The 17,260-nt window shown below is 41.8% G+C and overlaps 1 protein-coding gene across 1 annotated transcript; it reads right to left on the minus strand.

Moving 5' to 3' along the window:
* Positions 1 to 1,782: 1,782 nt before the first annotated feature.
* Positions 1,783 to 16,807, minus strand: LOC128422542 (cytochrome P450 2D14-like). Its single transcript, XM_053406646.1, has 9 exons — positions 15,882 to 16,807; positions 14,231 to 14,402; positions 13,401 to 13,553; positions 9,695 to 9,855; positions 7,660 to 7,833; positions 5,939 to 6,080; positions 4,717 to 4,904; positions 2,886 to 3,027; positions 1,783 to 2,426 (listed from the first exon to the last, which is right to left on the minus strand). Exons 1-9 carry the CDS (start codon positions 16,104 to 16,106, stop codon positions 2,248 to 2,250), a joined length of 1,536 nt encoding a protein of 511 aa, XP_053262621.1. The 5' UTR covers positions 16,107 to 16,807; the 3' UTR covers positions 1,783 to 2,247.
* Positions 16,808 to 17,260: the final 453 nt, after the last annotated feature.

Below are 17,260 nucleotides of genomic sequence, written 5' to 3' on the forward strand. Positions count from 1 at the left end.
GTTACATACGCTTCAGGTTACATACTTAACCCGAGGTACCACTGTACTTAATTCGTTCCGGAGGTCCGTTCTTAACCTGAAACTGTTCTTAACCTGAAGCACCACTTTAGCTAATGGGGCCTCCTGCTGCCGCTGCACTGCCGGAGCACGATTTCTGTTCTCATCCTGAAGCAAAGTTCTTAACCTGAGGTACTATTTCTGGGTTAGCGGAGTCTGTAACCTGAAGTGTATGTAACCTGGAGCGTATGTAACCCGAGGTACCACTGTAATAGGGTTTACATCCAAAGATGGGTGCGCTGGATTTTATCTGTTTATTTATGTGGTATGCTATCATTCAGAGCCAAAGAACAGCATATTGGAATATGAGTAAATATTTCTACATGTGCCTTGTGATAAATTGATCTGTGAGTGCTTGTAGAGTTTTGTTGAATACTATCCAGATTGAGAGAAAAGTCTCAGGACGGAACACTGTTCTAATTGAGACAAGATTGAGGTTTACTGCGTGCTACACGCTGAGAGAGAATTTTATGAAGATGCTATATAGGTGGTATTTAACACCATCAAAACTAGCAAAAATGTATAGGAACACCTCAAAATGTTGTTGGAGATGTGGAGAGGCAGAAGGCACAATGCTACATATGTGGTGGAACTGTAGAAAAGTAAAGGAATTTTGGGAAACAGTTTACAACGAACTCAAAAAGATATTCAAGATTACCTTTGCAAAAACAAACAAACCTGAAGCCTTCCTTTTAGGCATAACAGACATGGATATACCAAAAAAGGTGAGGAAGTGATTTCTCTATGCCACTGTGGCAGCAAGAATTCTAATAGCTAGAAACTGGATGTAACACTGACTAAACTGGAGTTTGCAGAATTAGCAAAAATGATGGAAAATTAAGAAACTGGACTGAACAAACATTTATGAGGGAACGGGACATGTATACAAAGTATCTCAGAGAGCACTGCAAAAATCTGAACTCGTTGGCAGGCCTGGAGTGACTTCTGTAGGAAAGTAGAAAATTAAGAGAACTAAGATGTATTATTATTGATAAAGATAAGTGTGACAAACCAAAAAGTACTAAGGAACCATGATGGGGTGATGGGAAGTCGCCATAGAAGATATGTATTATGAAACTATTGTATCTTTCTGTAATTGTTAAAGTGTTTTTGTTGACTGATTGTTTTCTTTTGGAATCAATAAAGCGCTCTCTCTCTCTCTCTCTCTCTCTCTCTCTCTCTCTCTCTCTATATATATATATATATATGAGAGATTTTCTGCAATCAAAAGAACAAAATCCACCTGGCTTTTAAATCTGCTGAAGACAGGAAAGTGAATGCACGCTGGCCTTAACCAAGTTGTAGTAACAAAGGCAGGAAAGCACAGAGTCATTCTTGGTGTGTGTCAGGTATGAGCTGTGAATGCTAGCTGAGATAAGAGTCTAGGAATCCAGCCATATTTACAGAGTTTAATTGGTAGCTTCAAAGTATTTACAGGAGTTCAAAGAACGACACCATCGCGATCAGTCAGTTGCCTCGAATGGCTCTTTCCGCTTCTTCCCCCAGCAGATCCACCTCCTAAGCCCAGCCCCTCTTCTTCCTCTGCTCTGAGAGTGGCTGGTTCCCAGAAGTGGCCCTCCCCTCTCAGATTCATTGCCTCCCGACAGCCCTTTGTCTCCTTCCTCATCAGAAGAAGAGCAACTGCTAATTAAAGGCACATGATCTCTGTAAGTGCCCATTCTCTCCCCCCTCTCTGCCTCCAATCCCCTGACAGTATGTCTATATTTTTATTTGTTGAATGCTGAATAATCTTATAGTCCACATAGAAAAGCATCTTCTTAGCCATATACAATGTACCATACAGGTAGACTGGTTGTATAACATTAGGGCCAAATTACATGCTACTTTTATGCATAGTTCCTAATGATTTATCATCTGGTTGTTATTACCTGTTATTATCCTCACCTCAGATCATGCTTTATATCCCTGCATTTCCCACTGTTGGTTTTTTTCCATTCTAACTCCTAAACTGTAGTTAGTTGATTCTGATTTTGAAATTTAATATGATTTTTATTGAATGTTTTTACATATGATTGTTGTAAAACGCCCTGATATTTTTCATGAATACTACTGTTTTATGAAATACATAAATATTTCTATTAATTTTAAAAACTGCTGTTCCTGGTTTCTGCTGTATAGTTGCTTTTGAGGTTGATGATTAGATTGCTAGATATACTACGCTTGGAAACATCATCTAGGAATGGCACAAATCTGGAAAGGGGCTGGATGAACTGCCAGGGCAAATAATCTTTCAGTCTTGGGCCTTGGATAGTTCTCAGGAATGCGAAAGGTGAAATGCTGCAGGAGGCTGGTGAAGAAGAGGAAGAGCTCCATTTTGGCCCATTGTTCTCCAGGGCAAGCATGACGACCTGTGTAAAAAGGATGCACAATACTTTGAGCATGAGATCAGGAGGAAGGACAGCACAGAACCCTCCCATTCTCTCTCTGAAACTTCAGTTCTAATCAGCTCATGTTGATTTTGAGCCCCTCCGACCCATGCCTGTGCTTTTAAGGGCTTGTCAGCCCATATTCTCCTTGAAATGCTAAGGAATAAAACTGTTTTGGTTGTTTGGTGTTAACTTATGTGACACTGAAAAGGGTGTGAAGACGAAAGCAGAGTGGGCAACCTGTGGCCCTTCAGGTGTTCTTAAGTTCCTCTTCCCATCAGTTGCAGCCAGCCAACATGAGCCTACACATGAGTCTCTTTTCAAGGCAGCTGATTATGGAAAACTGCTACTCTTGTTACCATGTGGGAAAGAGAAAGGAAGATAACAGGACAGCTTATAATCTTTCCTCTTATACCTCAGCCATTCCTCTTTTGCATTTACCTAGAGAGAAAGGTAGGAAGGCCTCTCGCTTGACAAACTGCCCATCTGCATCCAGGAAGTGCTCTGGGTAGAATTCATGTGGCTTCTCCCACATTGTCTCATCCTTTAGCACAGAGGACAGATGATTAAAGACGACAGTCTCCTAAAATGGCAGAGAAACAAAGATTAGAATCCAATGCTGGCTTTCTTTTTTGAAAATGAAATGCATTATTATAATTATTATTAAATGTATTATATTTATGAAATTTGTATGCCACCCTTCATCTGAGATCACAGTGCAGTTCACAACATAAAAATACAAAATACATAAGAACAAACCAAACCAGTAATCCAGCTCTCACAAACAGAGTTAAAAGGACATAGAATGTTAATTGCCCAAAGGCCTAGTTAAAGAGAAACATTTTCTCCAGGCACCTAAATATAATGAATTTGCCTGGTGAGCCTCCCTAGGATGAGCATTCCACAAATAAGAAGCCACTGCAGAAAAGGCCCGTTCTTGTGTTGCCACAGTCCGGACCTCTCATGGAGTAATGTAATCACCACAAGAAATAAAATAGAGTTTTTATCTAAAGTTTGCTTGGTTTACAAGATCTAATTCTTGTACTCATGAGGTTATCGGTGGGAAATGTTCCTGGCTATGCAGTGAAGAAAATGGATTGCTGGATTGACAGATGGCACTTCAGCTCAGTACCATAATGTCCGGACAGATGGTTGAGCCATATGATCAAGCCAATGAGGGTGACCTGGTGTTGGAGGGGGAAAGGGCCAGATCAGTGGCAGCTTGGAAACTGAACTGGAAAACCTACTTAATTTGGTTTTTCTTTAGGATGTCCCTATTTTCATCGGGGAAATGTTGGAGGGTATGGAGTCATGTGATCCCTGAGCCAAGATGAGTAACAATACAACTTTTAGAAGACATCTGAAGGCAGACCTGTACAGTGGTACCTCAGGTTAAGTACTTAATTCGTTCCGGAGGTCTGTTCTTAACCTGAAACTGTTCTTAACCTGAAGCCCCACTTTAGCTAATGGGGCTTCTCGCTGCTGCCGCGCCGCCAGAGCCCGATTTCTGTTCTCATCCTGAAGCAAAGTTCTTAACCTGAAGCACTATTTCTGGGTTAGCAGAGTCTGTAACCTGAAGCGTATGTAACCTGAAGCATATGTAACCCGAGGTACCACTGTATACGGAAGTTTTTAAATGTTTAATGTTTTTATATATGTTGGAAGCTGCCCAGAGTGGCTGGGGCAACCCAGTCAGAAGGGTGAGTTATATATAATAAAACTATCATCATCATCATCATCATCATCATCATTATTACTATTATTATTATTATTATTCCAGCTCAATTGACTTCTGCTACTGTGAGCATCAAGATCTCTCACATGCCTCTTTATAAGTGATCAACCTAGTTCTGATGCAGCAGCAATGATTCCTTTTCTACAAGTGTGTTTTTCAGGGTCTGTACCTTAGGAATGGGATGCAGGTGGTGCTGTGGGTTAAACCACTGACCCTAGAGCTTGCCGATCAGAAGGTCGGCGGTTCGAATCCCTGCGACGGGATGAGCTCCCGTTGCTCGGTCCCTGCTCCTGCCAACCTAGCAGTTCAAAAGCACGTCAAAGTGCAAGTAGATAAATAGGTACCACTCCGGCGGGAAGGTAAACGGCGTTTCCATGCGCTGCTCTGGTTCGCCAGAAGCGGCTTAGTCATGCTGGCCACATGACCCGGAAGCTGTACGCCGGCTCCCTCGGCCAATAAAGCGAGATGAGCACCGCAACCCCAGAGTCGGCCACGACTGGACCTAATGGTCAGGGGTCCCTTTACCTTTACCTTTACCTTAGGAATAATGAACTTGCCGACCTCAGTATCTCTGTGTGTCGTATATGGAGCTGCAACAGGTAAAATATCAGCACAACGTTGAATTTCATGTATCACAGTGCAAGTATAAGGCAGTTTCAATTGATCTTCCATCACAGGTGATCGTACCCTGCCAATCTCTTCATCAATTTCTTCTTGGACCCTTTCTGGAAATATTAATTTAGGAGTATTAATGCATTGCATATGTATCATAATCCTTCCAGTTCTCCAAGCTGATTGTAGCATGTTGTTTTTTATGGTTTCAACAGATTTGGACACTATGAATTTTAACGCTGAGCAGAGATTTGAACTTGAGTCTCCAACTAAAGGTCTGCTGAATATCCTCAAAATAACTCAAATATTGATTCAGTCTTTAGCAGGTGGTAGTTTTATCTGATCCTATGAAATGCTGGAAAACAGCTGAGTTGTATAGTCAGCCTAGCTTCAATTCCACCACTATTTGCTTTGAGAAAGGTGAAAGATGCAAATAGATCAACAGTAGCATACAATATAAACCAAACAACACTGTGGGGAGCACTCTGTAAACTACTTAGAGGTTTTACTTACAATTAAGTGGTATACAAATGCTGTTAAATAAAAGAAAGGGTAGTGTTCAGCTGGGAACATGAGATAGACCTGACAGTAATCAGGTGGGCAGAGATGGAGAGTAGACCAAGCCAGAAAACCTGGCATGGAAAGACATTTTAAGCTCTCTGCCTTGCTTACTGGGCTCTGGGAAACTCCTGTGTGAGCTGTACAGGCCTTTAAAAGATCTTGCAAGATCTGAAACAGTCCCATGAGATCCTGTGCCAACTTGGAAGATAAGATTTATCATGTGGCGGTAGTTACCGGAAGGTTCTTCTGACTATAAGCAATTTCGGCTTTACATGCTACCAACCCAAAACTTATCCCTCATGAAAGACATGATCCTACTGTATTAGGCAAAACAGCTTTGTTTTCCAAGTGCTTGGGTTCCAGTTGCTTTGCTTCTACTTTGGTTCATTTTATCATTGCTGTTATTATTTATATACTGATTTCTTAAGCCACTCCTTCTCCTGATTATTTTTGAATCCAAATCAGATATAAAGCAACTGCACAGCCCATGTAGCTAATTCTGCTCATTCTGCTGGACTGTCATCTAGCCTTCAAAAAGACAGATACCTCACAGGGTCTTGCATTTCCTCCAATATTGATCACTTACTCTGAACCTCAGGGTGATCGACCATGTTCAACAGTCCCCAGAGCAAGGTGGAAGAAACTGTGTCAGTACCAGCCCCAAACAAGTCAAAAATGATATTGATAAGGTTTCGTTCATTAAAACTGTTCTCTGGTTTCCCTTTAGCCTGAAGGAAATGCAACAAGTTGGTCACTCACGTGGAAAAAGCACAATACGATGTCACGTTTGTGAGAGAATAGTGTGTACTAATGATCTTTGCCCTTGTTATCAATAGTCTGCAAGATATGTATCAGACCGAAGTGAAGTGAATAGAGAAAAAGCTGCTCGGTTCCTTGAGAAATAGTGGGAAACTAGACATTTCCAAAAACTAGACATGGCTGTTGAAAAACATGGCAGCCCCCACCCCTAAGTAACATCTAATACAACCTAGCTCTTGTTTTGGCATAATTACACTGAGAAATCACCCCTCTCTTCCCACCCCACCCTCCAGTTCCAGAGAAACAACTGCTTAACATCTGCCAAGAGGCATCATAACTGAATGCACAAAGACAAGCTTGATTTCTGAGGCCACATATGCCTTTGCGCATGCATTGCTCAGCATCCAATATTACTAAAAGTCTCTTGGAAAATTAGACCTGAATTGTGCAGGGCTGAACGTCCCACTACATACTGAATTCCATCTTCGGTTGTTTGGTGGCAAGCAACACCAGTGCAAGGTCTGAGGGGGCTCTTGGTGAAGAGCCCTTGACTCCCCCTGAGCACCACTCTTGCTGACCCTGCTGGAAAATGTGCTGGGTGCAGGGGTGCCAACTTGAATAAAATATGGGGGACGACGACGACAAGTAAGCCCCACCCTGCACAATTGATTTCAAGACACAGCAAGTGCAGACAGCAAGGGCTGGGTTAGGATATCACTCTATCTGTGTGCAAGTCCTGAAAAAGCCCCAGCAGAGAACTCCAAACTGGTGCATGTGGGGCCTGTGTATGGCCACTACACATGCTGAGGCAGCACATGTAGTAGGGATTGTTGGAATCAGTCGCCGCCAACCTGCCAGCCTCCACATGTCTTGAGGGCTGATGGAAACTGAAGTCCAAAATATCTGGAGGGTGGCAAGTGGGTGAAAGTTGAGTGCAGAGAAAGTGAAGTTCCTCCAGCCATGCAGATGGGCAGAAAGAGAGTGAAGGAGCCCAAAACTGTTTGCAGGTGGAAATGCGACAGAGTGAAGAGACACTTCTAGAAGTCATTTGTGGAAACTGAGGGTACAGCCGTTATGCTTTGTGAGGTTTGCTCTCAACTGAAGGAGTATCTGTTGGCTTCCGGTACGTTCTGCTTCTATATTTGTAAATAAAGCAAACATCACAGGTATTTCAAGAAGCCAGTGCTCTCAAATTCAAAAGGAAACTGCCCTACTACTCTGCCCTGAGAACTCACCTCTTAGAAGCAGAAAAAAAAGCCTAAAGCCTTTGAAAGCCTAAATGTTTGAACCATTTAATAGCCGCAGACCATTGCTCTGAATCATGCAGCACTGAGATGTGGACTGCAGGGGAAAGAAGGGAGGGCTCTATAATTTTCCTTCCTCCTCACAGACGTTTTCTTCCTCTGCTTTCTTACAAAGGAGGGGAGCTGTCTTGCAGTTGTACTGGCATAGTCTAGATGGCACAAATTCTAAACAAAAGTAATCAATCCCAAGGCAGAAGCTACAAAAGAAGCCCCAGAGGTTCTGAGTCCATAAATGTCTCCCCACCTTATCCATCTCATCCAGAAATGCATCAATCAAATCTCTTGGAAAGGTGGGGTCTCTGGTTTTCTTATGTTCATTCACAATCTCTCTTAGGGTAGTGCTAACTTCTTCATAGCGTTTCTGCAGTTCACGATGAGGTCCAGGAAAACAGGAAAACCAGGATCCCGCAACAAGAAGCTGGTGTAGCAGAAATCACAAAAGGAAGAAACATCTCGTTTTCAGATACAGAAGACATTTCTTAGATATTTCACTTGAAGGGAAATTGCATTCTAGTAGGAAGTTCCTAACTAGCTACTTCTTCACGCTTATGTGGCTTCATTCCCTTTCCTCCCCCAATTCCTGCATTTGGTACTTTTAAGGACTCTTGTTTGTTCCTATAGTTCACAATATAATGCCCTCTCCTTAGCCATAATTGGGAGGGGGATGTTAGGATATACAAGAGTCTCTGGTGATAATTTCAATAGGCAGGCAGGCTAACATAGGAAGGAGAAGGCAGTTCCTTCAAATATCCTATTCCCTAAACCTAAAGGGCTTCCAAGGTCAAGGTAGTGGAAGAAGTGCTTCACATTCCCCTGATGCAGAACTTTCTAGTGGAGTCAATCTCAGCCTGTCTGGGTGATGAACACTGAAAGGGAGCCCCAGTTGCAAATGAACAATTGGGAGCTCCCTTAAGCTGTTGATTGTTCATTTGTAGCTGCATGTTGTGGTTCGAGGACCCGACCCCCGCAATGCAAAATGAATACACAAGGACACGTGATATAAGGTTAATGGGCAAGGAAAGGCCACAACTTTATTGATTACAGCAGTGAAAAGGTATTGGCTTAGGCATTGGATCTCTCAAGCAAGTGGGTTTATTCACCAGTAGGTGGAGCCTGTTGATGCTAATCCAACTATAGGCTCTCCCCTGATGTCACCGAGGGTCGTGCCATGGCCTCCCGCCAAGCAGGCATCGGACGGAATACACGACCGCCAGATTCCTTTAACGGAATACCCAAAAATTGAAGGCATAGGTGATGGCCACACCTAGCCCTTCGACACACCACAACACATTATTCCAATGCCTAACCTACCCACCAATACCACAAAAGTTGTGACGATTGCTACGAGGTAGGCGAAAAAACAAAAAAGGCCTAATGCCAAATGGAAAAACTCCTACCAGGCCCCCTGGACAACCAGGGCGACCAACCTAAGGTCCATAGCAAGGCCAATGACCTAAGCCCTAACTCAAAGGGAGTGGAGGGTGGGTGACTCGCGACAAGACGACGGTGAAGAATGAGGCCGGGGAGAGGCTGGCGCTGCAGCAAAAGGCTGCTGAGCACGCCCCCTCGGAGGCACCTGGTTGGGTGCCTGCCGAGGGGCGTGGGCGCCAGCCAGGAGAGGTGGAGGCAGGGGGCTAATGCCCCCTGCTAGGGCGGTGCTCGGGCTCCCGCCCACAACCACTCCCCTCTCTTCCAGGGAGGAGAGTCTATATCACATAAAACACCAGGTGGCAGGCAGGTCGCAATGGCCTCATGGGCCAATTTGGGTCACGTGCTGGGCTGAATTACCATAGGTTGATGGGCTGGAGCTTTTTTGCATCTGTCAAAATACTAGTGGATGCTACTTTCTCCCATTTTATGTAATCTGATATGTTTATTATTTTGTTTATTATCATTTTGACCTCCTCCTTTTGTTTATGCTTATTAGTAACATATTGGCAATTGTTTTTTTAATTAAAGGAATTGTTGTCTTTCTAATTTTCTTTTTAAAGTTGTATTATAAAAGGGTTTATTTTGCCTCTAATATTTTTCACAAACCACCTTTGACTTTGATTGCTTATGTTCATGTTTTAATCTTCCTGTATTTCTCTTTAGCTAGTGTTCTTCCCCTATCCCGTTTTCCCCTCAAGAATTCCAGGTTTTAGAGATATTTTGAAGGGCAGTCAAGGATGTGGTACCACACAAAACACACAGGCACAAGTCCTGCCCCTTTCTATGTTGACCCATCAAACCCCAAATTGCTGTTTCCTTTTAATACCCAGACAAACGCATGACGGCACCTGGGGCAAATTTCTGGTTACTTCCTTCAAGATCTCCTGAAGTGGATGCATTATTTTCAGGAATTTCTCATCACTGTATTCAAAGCGGCCACCAAATGTTAGGGTGCAGATTGTATTACTAACAGCCCTGTAGATGAGGATTTGTGGATCAAAAGGAGAACCTTGATGGGATGTAAGAACAATGAACAGATTAGAGGTATGTTATCATATATTGCCCATTTTTCATTCTACAGCCATTGTTTAGGCTGGTCTTCTCCAATTTGGCATCCTCCAAGTATCTTTGTCTTCAACACCTATCAGAAGAAGAAGAAGAAGAAGAAGAAGAAGAAGAAGAAGAAGAAGAGTAGTAGTTTGGATTTGATATCCCGCCTTTCACTACCCTTCAGGAGTCTCAAAGCGGCTAACATTCTCCTTTCCCTTCCTCCCCCAGAACAAACACTGTGAGGTGAGTGGGGCTGAGAGACTTCAAAGAAGTGTGACTGGCCCAAGGTCACAAAGCAGCTACATGTGGAGGAGCGGAGACGCAAACCCGGTTCCCCAGATTACGAGCCTACTGCTCTTAACCACTACACCACACTGGCTCTCACAGACCCAATCAGCACTGCCAACGGTCAGATAGGATGGAAGTTGTACAGCAGTTTTTGGAGTGCAGTTTTTGGAGGTTGATGTGGAAGTCTAAACAATAAAGAAAGCCTTCTGCCAGTGGTTCCCCGCCTATCCTCCTCCTCCTCCACAGACACACATATAAGACAATTATCTCACCCCCTAATGGAAAACGCACAGAGAAACGCAAGAAAACTTGGATTTCATTATCTAAGGTGAGAAAACACTCATCTGATGTCCGTTTTTCACAAACAATTTGACTGGAAATAATAACTCTTGTAAATTCTTATTTCTAGACGCATGTTGAAAAAGAAACATAAAAGAATTAAATGATATAGACTTCCAACAGATTTATAGTCCTCAAAAAACCGAGGTATGGAACCAAATATCATGATATGTGTTAATACACTTTAGAATGTATATACTTTATTATATTTATGATCTATGGTATTGAAGAACCTGATTTATTTTGACATATTATTTGATATTACCAGCTGAAGAAGGCGTTTACTCCGAAACAGGGCCCTGTCCTGGTCACCACTACTGAGTCGTACATCTGATTCACACTCCGGATACTCCTTTTCGGCCCTATTTGATTCTTTATTCTTTATTCTGATTCTATATAATATGGACTCCTTTTGACTGCCATTGAGACTTGTACAAAATAATTGTTGTGTACTGGTATTTTATGTACCTTTATACTATATCACTGTATATTTGAAACTACATTATTTCTGCACTTAAACGTTTTACCTTAAAACTATCGTACTTACATGTTGTGTTTAAATTTACTATTAGCTTCAAACTGTTATTCTTAGCAGAATATATACGTTTTTCTTTTCAACTCTCGAGTAGGAATTATTCCTTATATTGAAACTTGTGGCCTGAGCTCTTGGTATATCCTTTTCAGTGGTTCCCCGCAAGCACAGTCCCAAACATGAAGAAGCAATTTTCCATAATGTAATCCTATATGGCTAGGGACTGGATGTGAGCAGAGCCAATTGTGTGGGTCTTTCCTATGGAACTGGCAGTTCCTATATTGTTGCGCCATTCACAAAGCACAGAAAAGTTCCATTAAAGATACAAATTAACAAAGATAAAAAGATCCAAAAGGTGTAGCAATCACATGCCACCAAGAACTATTTATTCACCCCTCAAAAAAGTTTTTAATTCCTGAGATCCTTTGCCACATAACACAGTTGAACAGCTGTATACCTCACAGCATCTAATCACCCCCACACTCCACCAATCCTTTCTCATAGCAGTCAGAACTGAGGAGGTCCTAAAAGAGCACTAACCATGTTGCTGTCAATACTGGTACATGGAAAAGAATTTGAAGTTCCCCAGATTCAATGGAAGAAGGACCTGACCAATTTTGTATGGCAGGGGGGGAAAGCCGAGAATTAAATATAAAATCCTTACTGATGACAAAAAGAGGGGAGGCTTTTCGCTACCAGACTTGAAGTTGTATTATGAGGCGGCTTACCTAGTATGGTTGAAGGAAGGGATTGAATTGAAAAACACAGGAATCCTGGACCTAGAAGAACATGATCTAAGGAATGGCTGGCATAGCTAGCTATACTATGGCAAAACAAAAGCACACAAGGACTTTTTCAACCATGTAATAAGAAATCTGTACAATGTATGAAGGAGACACAGAGATCTCCTGGAAAGAAAAACACCTCTGTGGATATCACCGACAGAAGCAGTGGCTGTCAAGAAGATGAATATGGGAGACAAATGGGGAACCTATAGAGATCTGGTGACCATCGAAGAAGACGAAGTAGGACTTAAAGGAAGAGAAGAAACTTCAGAATTTGTGAGTGACTGGTTTCAATACTTTCAAATTAACAAACTATTTAAAACAAACAACCTATTCCTCTAAGCGACACCAGTGGCAAGGATAGCATACATGAAAATGTGAAAAGAAAAGGCAAGACTGACAAAAGATTAGTGGCTGATTAAACTAAGAATTTATAGAATCAGCCAATATGACAGCTACAATAAGAAATATGGATAAGAAAATAATAATAAGTGAGTGGGAATTACCGGTACTAGAAACATATTTTTAAAAGAGTGGAATAATGTTAAATATACAAGCAGGGATAGATTTATGAACATCAGCAAAAAAGGGTAAAAGGAGATACAGTGGTACCTCGGGTTACAGATGCTTCAGGTTACAGACTCTGCTAACCCAGAAATAGTACCTCGGGTTAAGAACTTTGCTTCAGGATGAGAACAGAAATCGTGCTCTGGCGGCACGGCAGCAGCGGGAGGCCCCATTAGCTAAAGTGGTGCTTCAGGTTAAGAACAGTTTCAGGTTAAGAACGGACCTCTGGAATGGATTAAGTTCTTAACCCGAGGTACCACTGTACAGTATATAAAAAAGGGAGGAAAATATAAACCAAGGAGTTGCAGCAAAACCAAATGGAAATTTAGAATGTCAAGGAAAGATAGGCTGGGAAGTCCTCTTATGATAGGAAATAACTAGAGATGTTTCATGGCTGTAATAGATAATTACCATTGTATTAGATGTTGTATTAGAGGCTCAAAAGAGCTGATGGTGGGGGGAAACTAGAATAGCACAGTGAAAGAAATGAATGTTTGTAACAGAAAATGCAAAAATGAAGGCAAAAAAGACATTCAATTTTATCATTTGTTTCTTGAATTGATATTATAGCTGTGTATCAAACTACACCTGTCACCCAGCTTACCAATGCCAGGAAGTTTGTGTTTCACCAGCAACTGCATTGCTAAGTGTCAATGGAACCATGTCATTTTTATGTATCTCTCTCTGTTCTTCTTGAATTTTCTATTTGTATGACCTTAATTCCCTCCCACCACTGTGTGTTTATATTGTCTGCTCATTTAGGTTTGCACTCAGTGCATCTCAGAAAGAGGACTCTAACCCTTGAAAGCATATGGCATAATAAATTTTGCATTCTTTATAGTGCTGCAAAATTATTAGTCATCATCTTATATGCTTAAAAAATGAAATATGAGAAGATATTGAGATAGGAATGAGCTTTATAGAATCCTCTTAGCGTTTTTGCATCAAATGAGATCCCACAGCAGGAAGAATGTTCCCAACAATGAGATGTACCTTCTTTGGATTTGAACTCAGAGCACAAGTATCCAGCTTCTTCAGACACTCTTTCTTCAAGCGTTGGCTTCCCCTTCCCAAAGTTCTTGAGGAGGGAGAGAAAGAATCGCCTCTGCTCCCTCCAGCCATTGTCGCATGTTGCTACTACTATTCCTGAGGTTTGTAAAATAAAATAAATATGCATATAATGTAAAATAATATATTATTTAAAATAAATATTAATTTATATATTATGTAGAATAGGTTCATGACAGTTTACCATTTGTCTAAAGAACTAGTTAATTCTTTGCATTTGTTATTGTTTGTTGTTGTTTTTAAAAATGAAGACTAGTAGTGTCCGCATTAGATTGCTGGCCCATTCTTCTGGCCTTGGGAGTCCATAGACAACGGCAGAGACTGAACAACATTTGCTGCCTGCCATCTTGTGCTGACAGCCAGCCAGCAGGTAGTAGCTGTCCTGCTCACTTGTATGATTAACTTGCAAATAAATCTTCAAACGCTTCAAGTCCACCTTCCTGTCCCTACCTCTGTTAGTTGTTTACAGCTGAGTGAAAGAAGAACAAACTCCTGAAAAGTCTCCCTGACATGTCACATGAATATGTATCTTCTCCCAGGCAATGGAGTCTTTCATTTACAACCTGAAGTGCCATCCTGGCCCACTTGCAGGCCTGCTCACTTGCTGCTTGTTTCTCCTACTCTCCTGATTCGTTTCTTCCATCATTTTTCCATCCTCTCCAAATTCTCCCTTCCTCAGCTACTTTTGTATGTGAGGGGAGATGGGTCACAATCCTACTGCATATTCAGTCCATCAGGGTATCAGCTATACTCACCTCCGCAATTCTTTCCACGGTTTATTAGATTCAGCAGTGGAACTGCTGCTCGGTCAACAAAGTTCTCAGGGTTTTGTCCCAGGGCCTCCTTTATCGTCTTGAACCCACTCAGGATGACCATATTTCTCCATCCACACTGCAGAAAGATGACTGATCCAAACTTTCCCCCCAGCTTTAATCAATGGGAAGGAAAGGGAGAAAATTATTCAGGGGGAAAGGACAATAAAAGTAGGGAAGGTATAATGTTGCAGCACAATATATATGGGAAATTCCAGAAAGCACAGACATATTTCAGGCTTGAGGTGTTTAATAAAAAATGTTTAATCATTTCGCAAGAATATATAGACAGAAAGACTAGTTTTCTCAGGGTAGAGAGAGAGAGAGAGGGAGAGAGGAGCACCCAAGCAAAAATGAACATTTCAATGAGAATTAGAGATACCAAACTACAAAACCATTTAGCCCAAGCTGAGGTATATTCCACACTTTGGACAAACAAAATGGCTCCAGCACTTCCCAATTATTTGTCAAACCTGGTCACCCCCAAATTTAGAAAGGCATTTACGCAAGCCAAATTCAATGTCTTGCCATCCGCACTATTGGAAGGCAGATACAAAAAGGTTCCCCACGGTGAGAGGTTCTGTCCAAACTTTTTTTCCAGCTTTAATCAATAGGAAGGAAAGGGAGAAAATTATCCAGGGGGAAAGGACAATAAAAGTAGGGAAGGTATAATGTTGCAGCACAATATATATGGGAAAATCCAAAAAGCACAAACTAATTACAAGCTTGAAATGTTTCAGGAAAAATCCATTTCCCCAGAATATGTTGTTATGAGTTTGTTGGGGGTGGCCAGATTCCCCTAAATTCTTTAATGTAGTAAATGTTACAATTTAGCCAATTATTTTCAGTATTAAGGGAAAACATCAATGCAGTCCAAAAATACAGGTTATACTGTACTAATTTTCCTGTGGCAGCAGCAACAGCAGTGCTAGCAAAGCCCTTCCCTTCCACCTCTGCCCTCTTTGCATTGCTCTGGGCAGGGAGGAGGTGGAGAGCCTCACTTGGTGGCTTGGAGGCGGCAGGGGTGGTCAGACACTGGGGTTGCTGTTGTGCACGCTACAGACTGCTTCCATTTGGTTGAGGAGGAGTGAAAATGCATCATGTAAACAAAGAAACCCTTGAGGACTTTTAAAAATGGTTCATAAAAAGACCAATGTAACAACACAATGCCAAACTTAAAGGAAAATTCTCCTTACTACCGTAATCCCAATTCTCTCATACTAAAGCCATCACTGTAATGGTATTAGTGTCCTGGGCAGGCCATTGAACATTGGTAGCAGGGTTGTGTCAAAAATTAATTCTCTCTCTCTCTCTCTCTCTCTCTCTCTCTCTCTCTCTCTCTGTGTGTGTGTGTGTGTGTGTGTATGTGTTTGACAATCTGCATCAATTAATGAGAACAAAAACTGTAGCGGAATATTGTGCAATATTATGGAGGGGGTCGGCATTCTAGTACAGCCACTACCTGCCCTGTAGCCTTAGGCTGAAGAACAGGTAATAACTAGCTGTCTAACTAATTAAATAATACTAAGAGCTTGGCTAATGCAATCATTCAGTAACATGCAGTGTCCTCAGAGATGGTGCAGCCAGTACTTACCTCTTGAACAGTTTTATGTGGGTTATTTACATCTAGCAGTAGCAAGTTCCCAATGAAAGGCAGAGGGGTGGGTCCTGGTGGCCAGCGGCTGCTTCTCTTCCTCCGCTTGATGTAATCAAGCAGCAGAGCAAGTAGTAGGAGAGACAAGGCCAGAGCTGGGAGGTTGTTGTGGCAGCAGGAGAGTTGGCTCCCCAGCCAAGAGATGGAAGCCGCGATCCCAGCCATTCCCTCTGCTTTGTGTCTCTCCCCAACTCTTGCTCTGCAGACTGGCGGTGTTCTTGCCTCTGCTGGTTTCACTAATTCTCATTTGTTCTTTTTTATTTATTCTCTGCTTTGAATCACTGTAGGAACATGATGTGCCACTATTAATAGGGTTATCTTAAAAGGTATGCAAGGGCTTTAATACTGTAAATGAGCAATTGCACAAGGATTGAAAGTCCAGTGTACAAGTGAAAAGTTCACCTAATCGATTTGAACCTTCGTAGATCAGATAAGGAAGGTCTTCACATGATATGAAGTTGAATTTAGGTAAGTCATTGAACCTAGTAGAGAATCCTCTGATGCGGGTTATACAGCTCTGATAGATGGTTTGGAAGACGATCACTTTCAGAGAGATATGGAATACAAGGATGGTCTTGGATTCTGGTCAAGGATAAGAGGTACATGGATCAACCAGCTTCCAACATGTGTCCAGCTGAGTGCGTAAGCCTCTCCTTTTCAGTTTTCCTTTCTGCTGTGTTCCAATAGGCAGTACTTCAATGGAGTTCTGCCGTCTTTTATAATGGCATTTTTGGCATCCACCAAACTTTTATTTGACTATTTCTTCTTTATTTTTACTATTAATGCATTTTCCATTGTTTGGTACATACATTCTATGAATATCTTTATTTGTCTCATAACTCGCAACTTCCCCATCAGTCCCTCCATGGCCTCTGATTTATTCCTTATTATGCTGCATATCCTCTTACACCACCCATTATCAACCTACCCATTATCCTCTTTGCTGCTTACAGCTCTCACAAGGTCATTCCTACTTGAAAGTTTATTTATACCTCTTTAGATACTCTCCAGTGTTTCCACTACTTCCTTATCTTTGTCTCTTCCTGATATCTTATTTTTGCTGTCATCGTAGCTAGATCCACATGCTCTATTTAAACTGCCACTCTTCTTTTGCTGGGGTTTCTTTCTCTTTCCATATTTGTGCATATATGATTCCTGCAGTGGTGGTTGCATAGAGGAAGAGACAAAGTACCTTCTGGGGAATTTCACCATTCGTTATTCTTAATAGGAAGGCCTCTGTTTTTTTGGGGGGGTAATCCTTAAAATATTTTTAGTTCTATGTAAATCATTTCCCATACTTTTTGGCCTGCTTACACAAC

This window comes from Podarcis raffonei, chromosome 10, assembly GCF_027172205.1.
Source record: "Podarcis raffonei isolate rPodRaf1 chromosome 10, rPodRaf1.pri, whole genome shotgun sequence".
In the NCBI taxonomy this organism is placed as follows: Eukaryota; Metazoa; Chordata; class Lepidosauria; order Squamata; family Lacertidae; genus Podarcis; species Podarcis raffonei.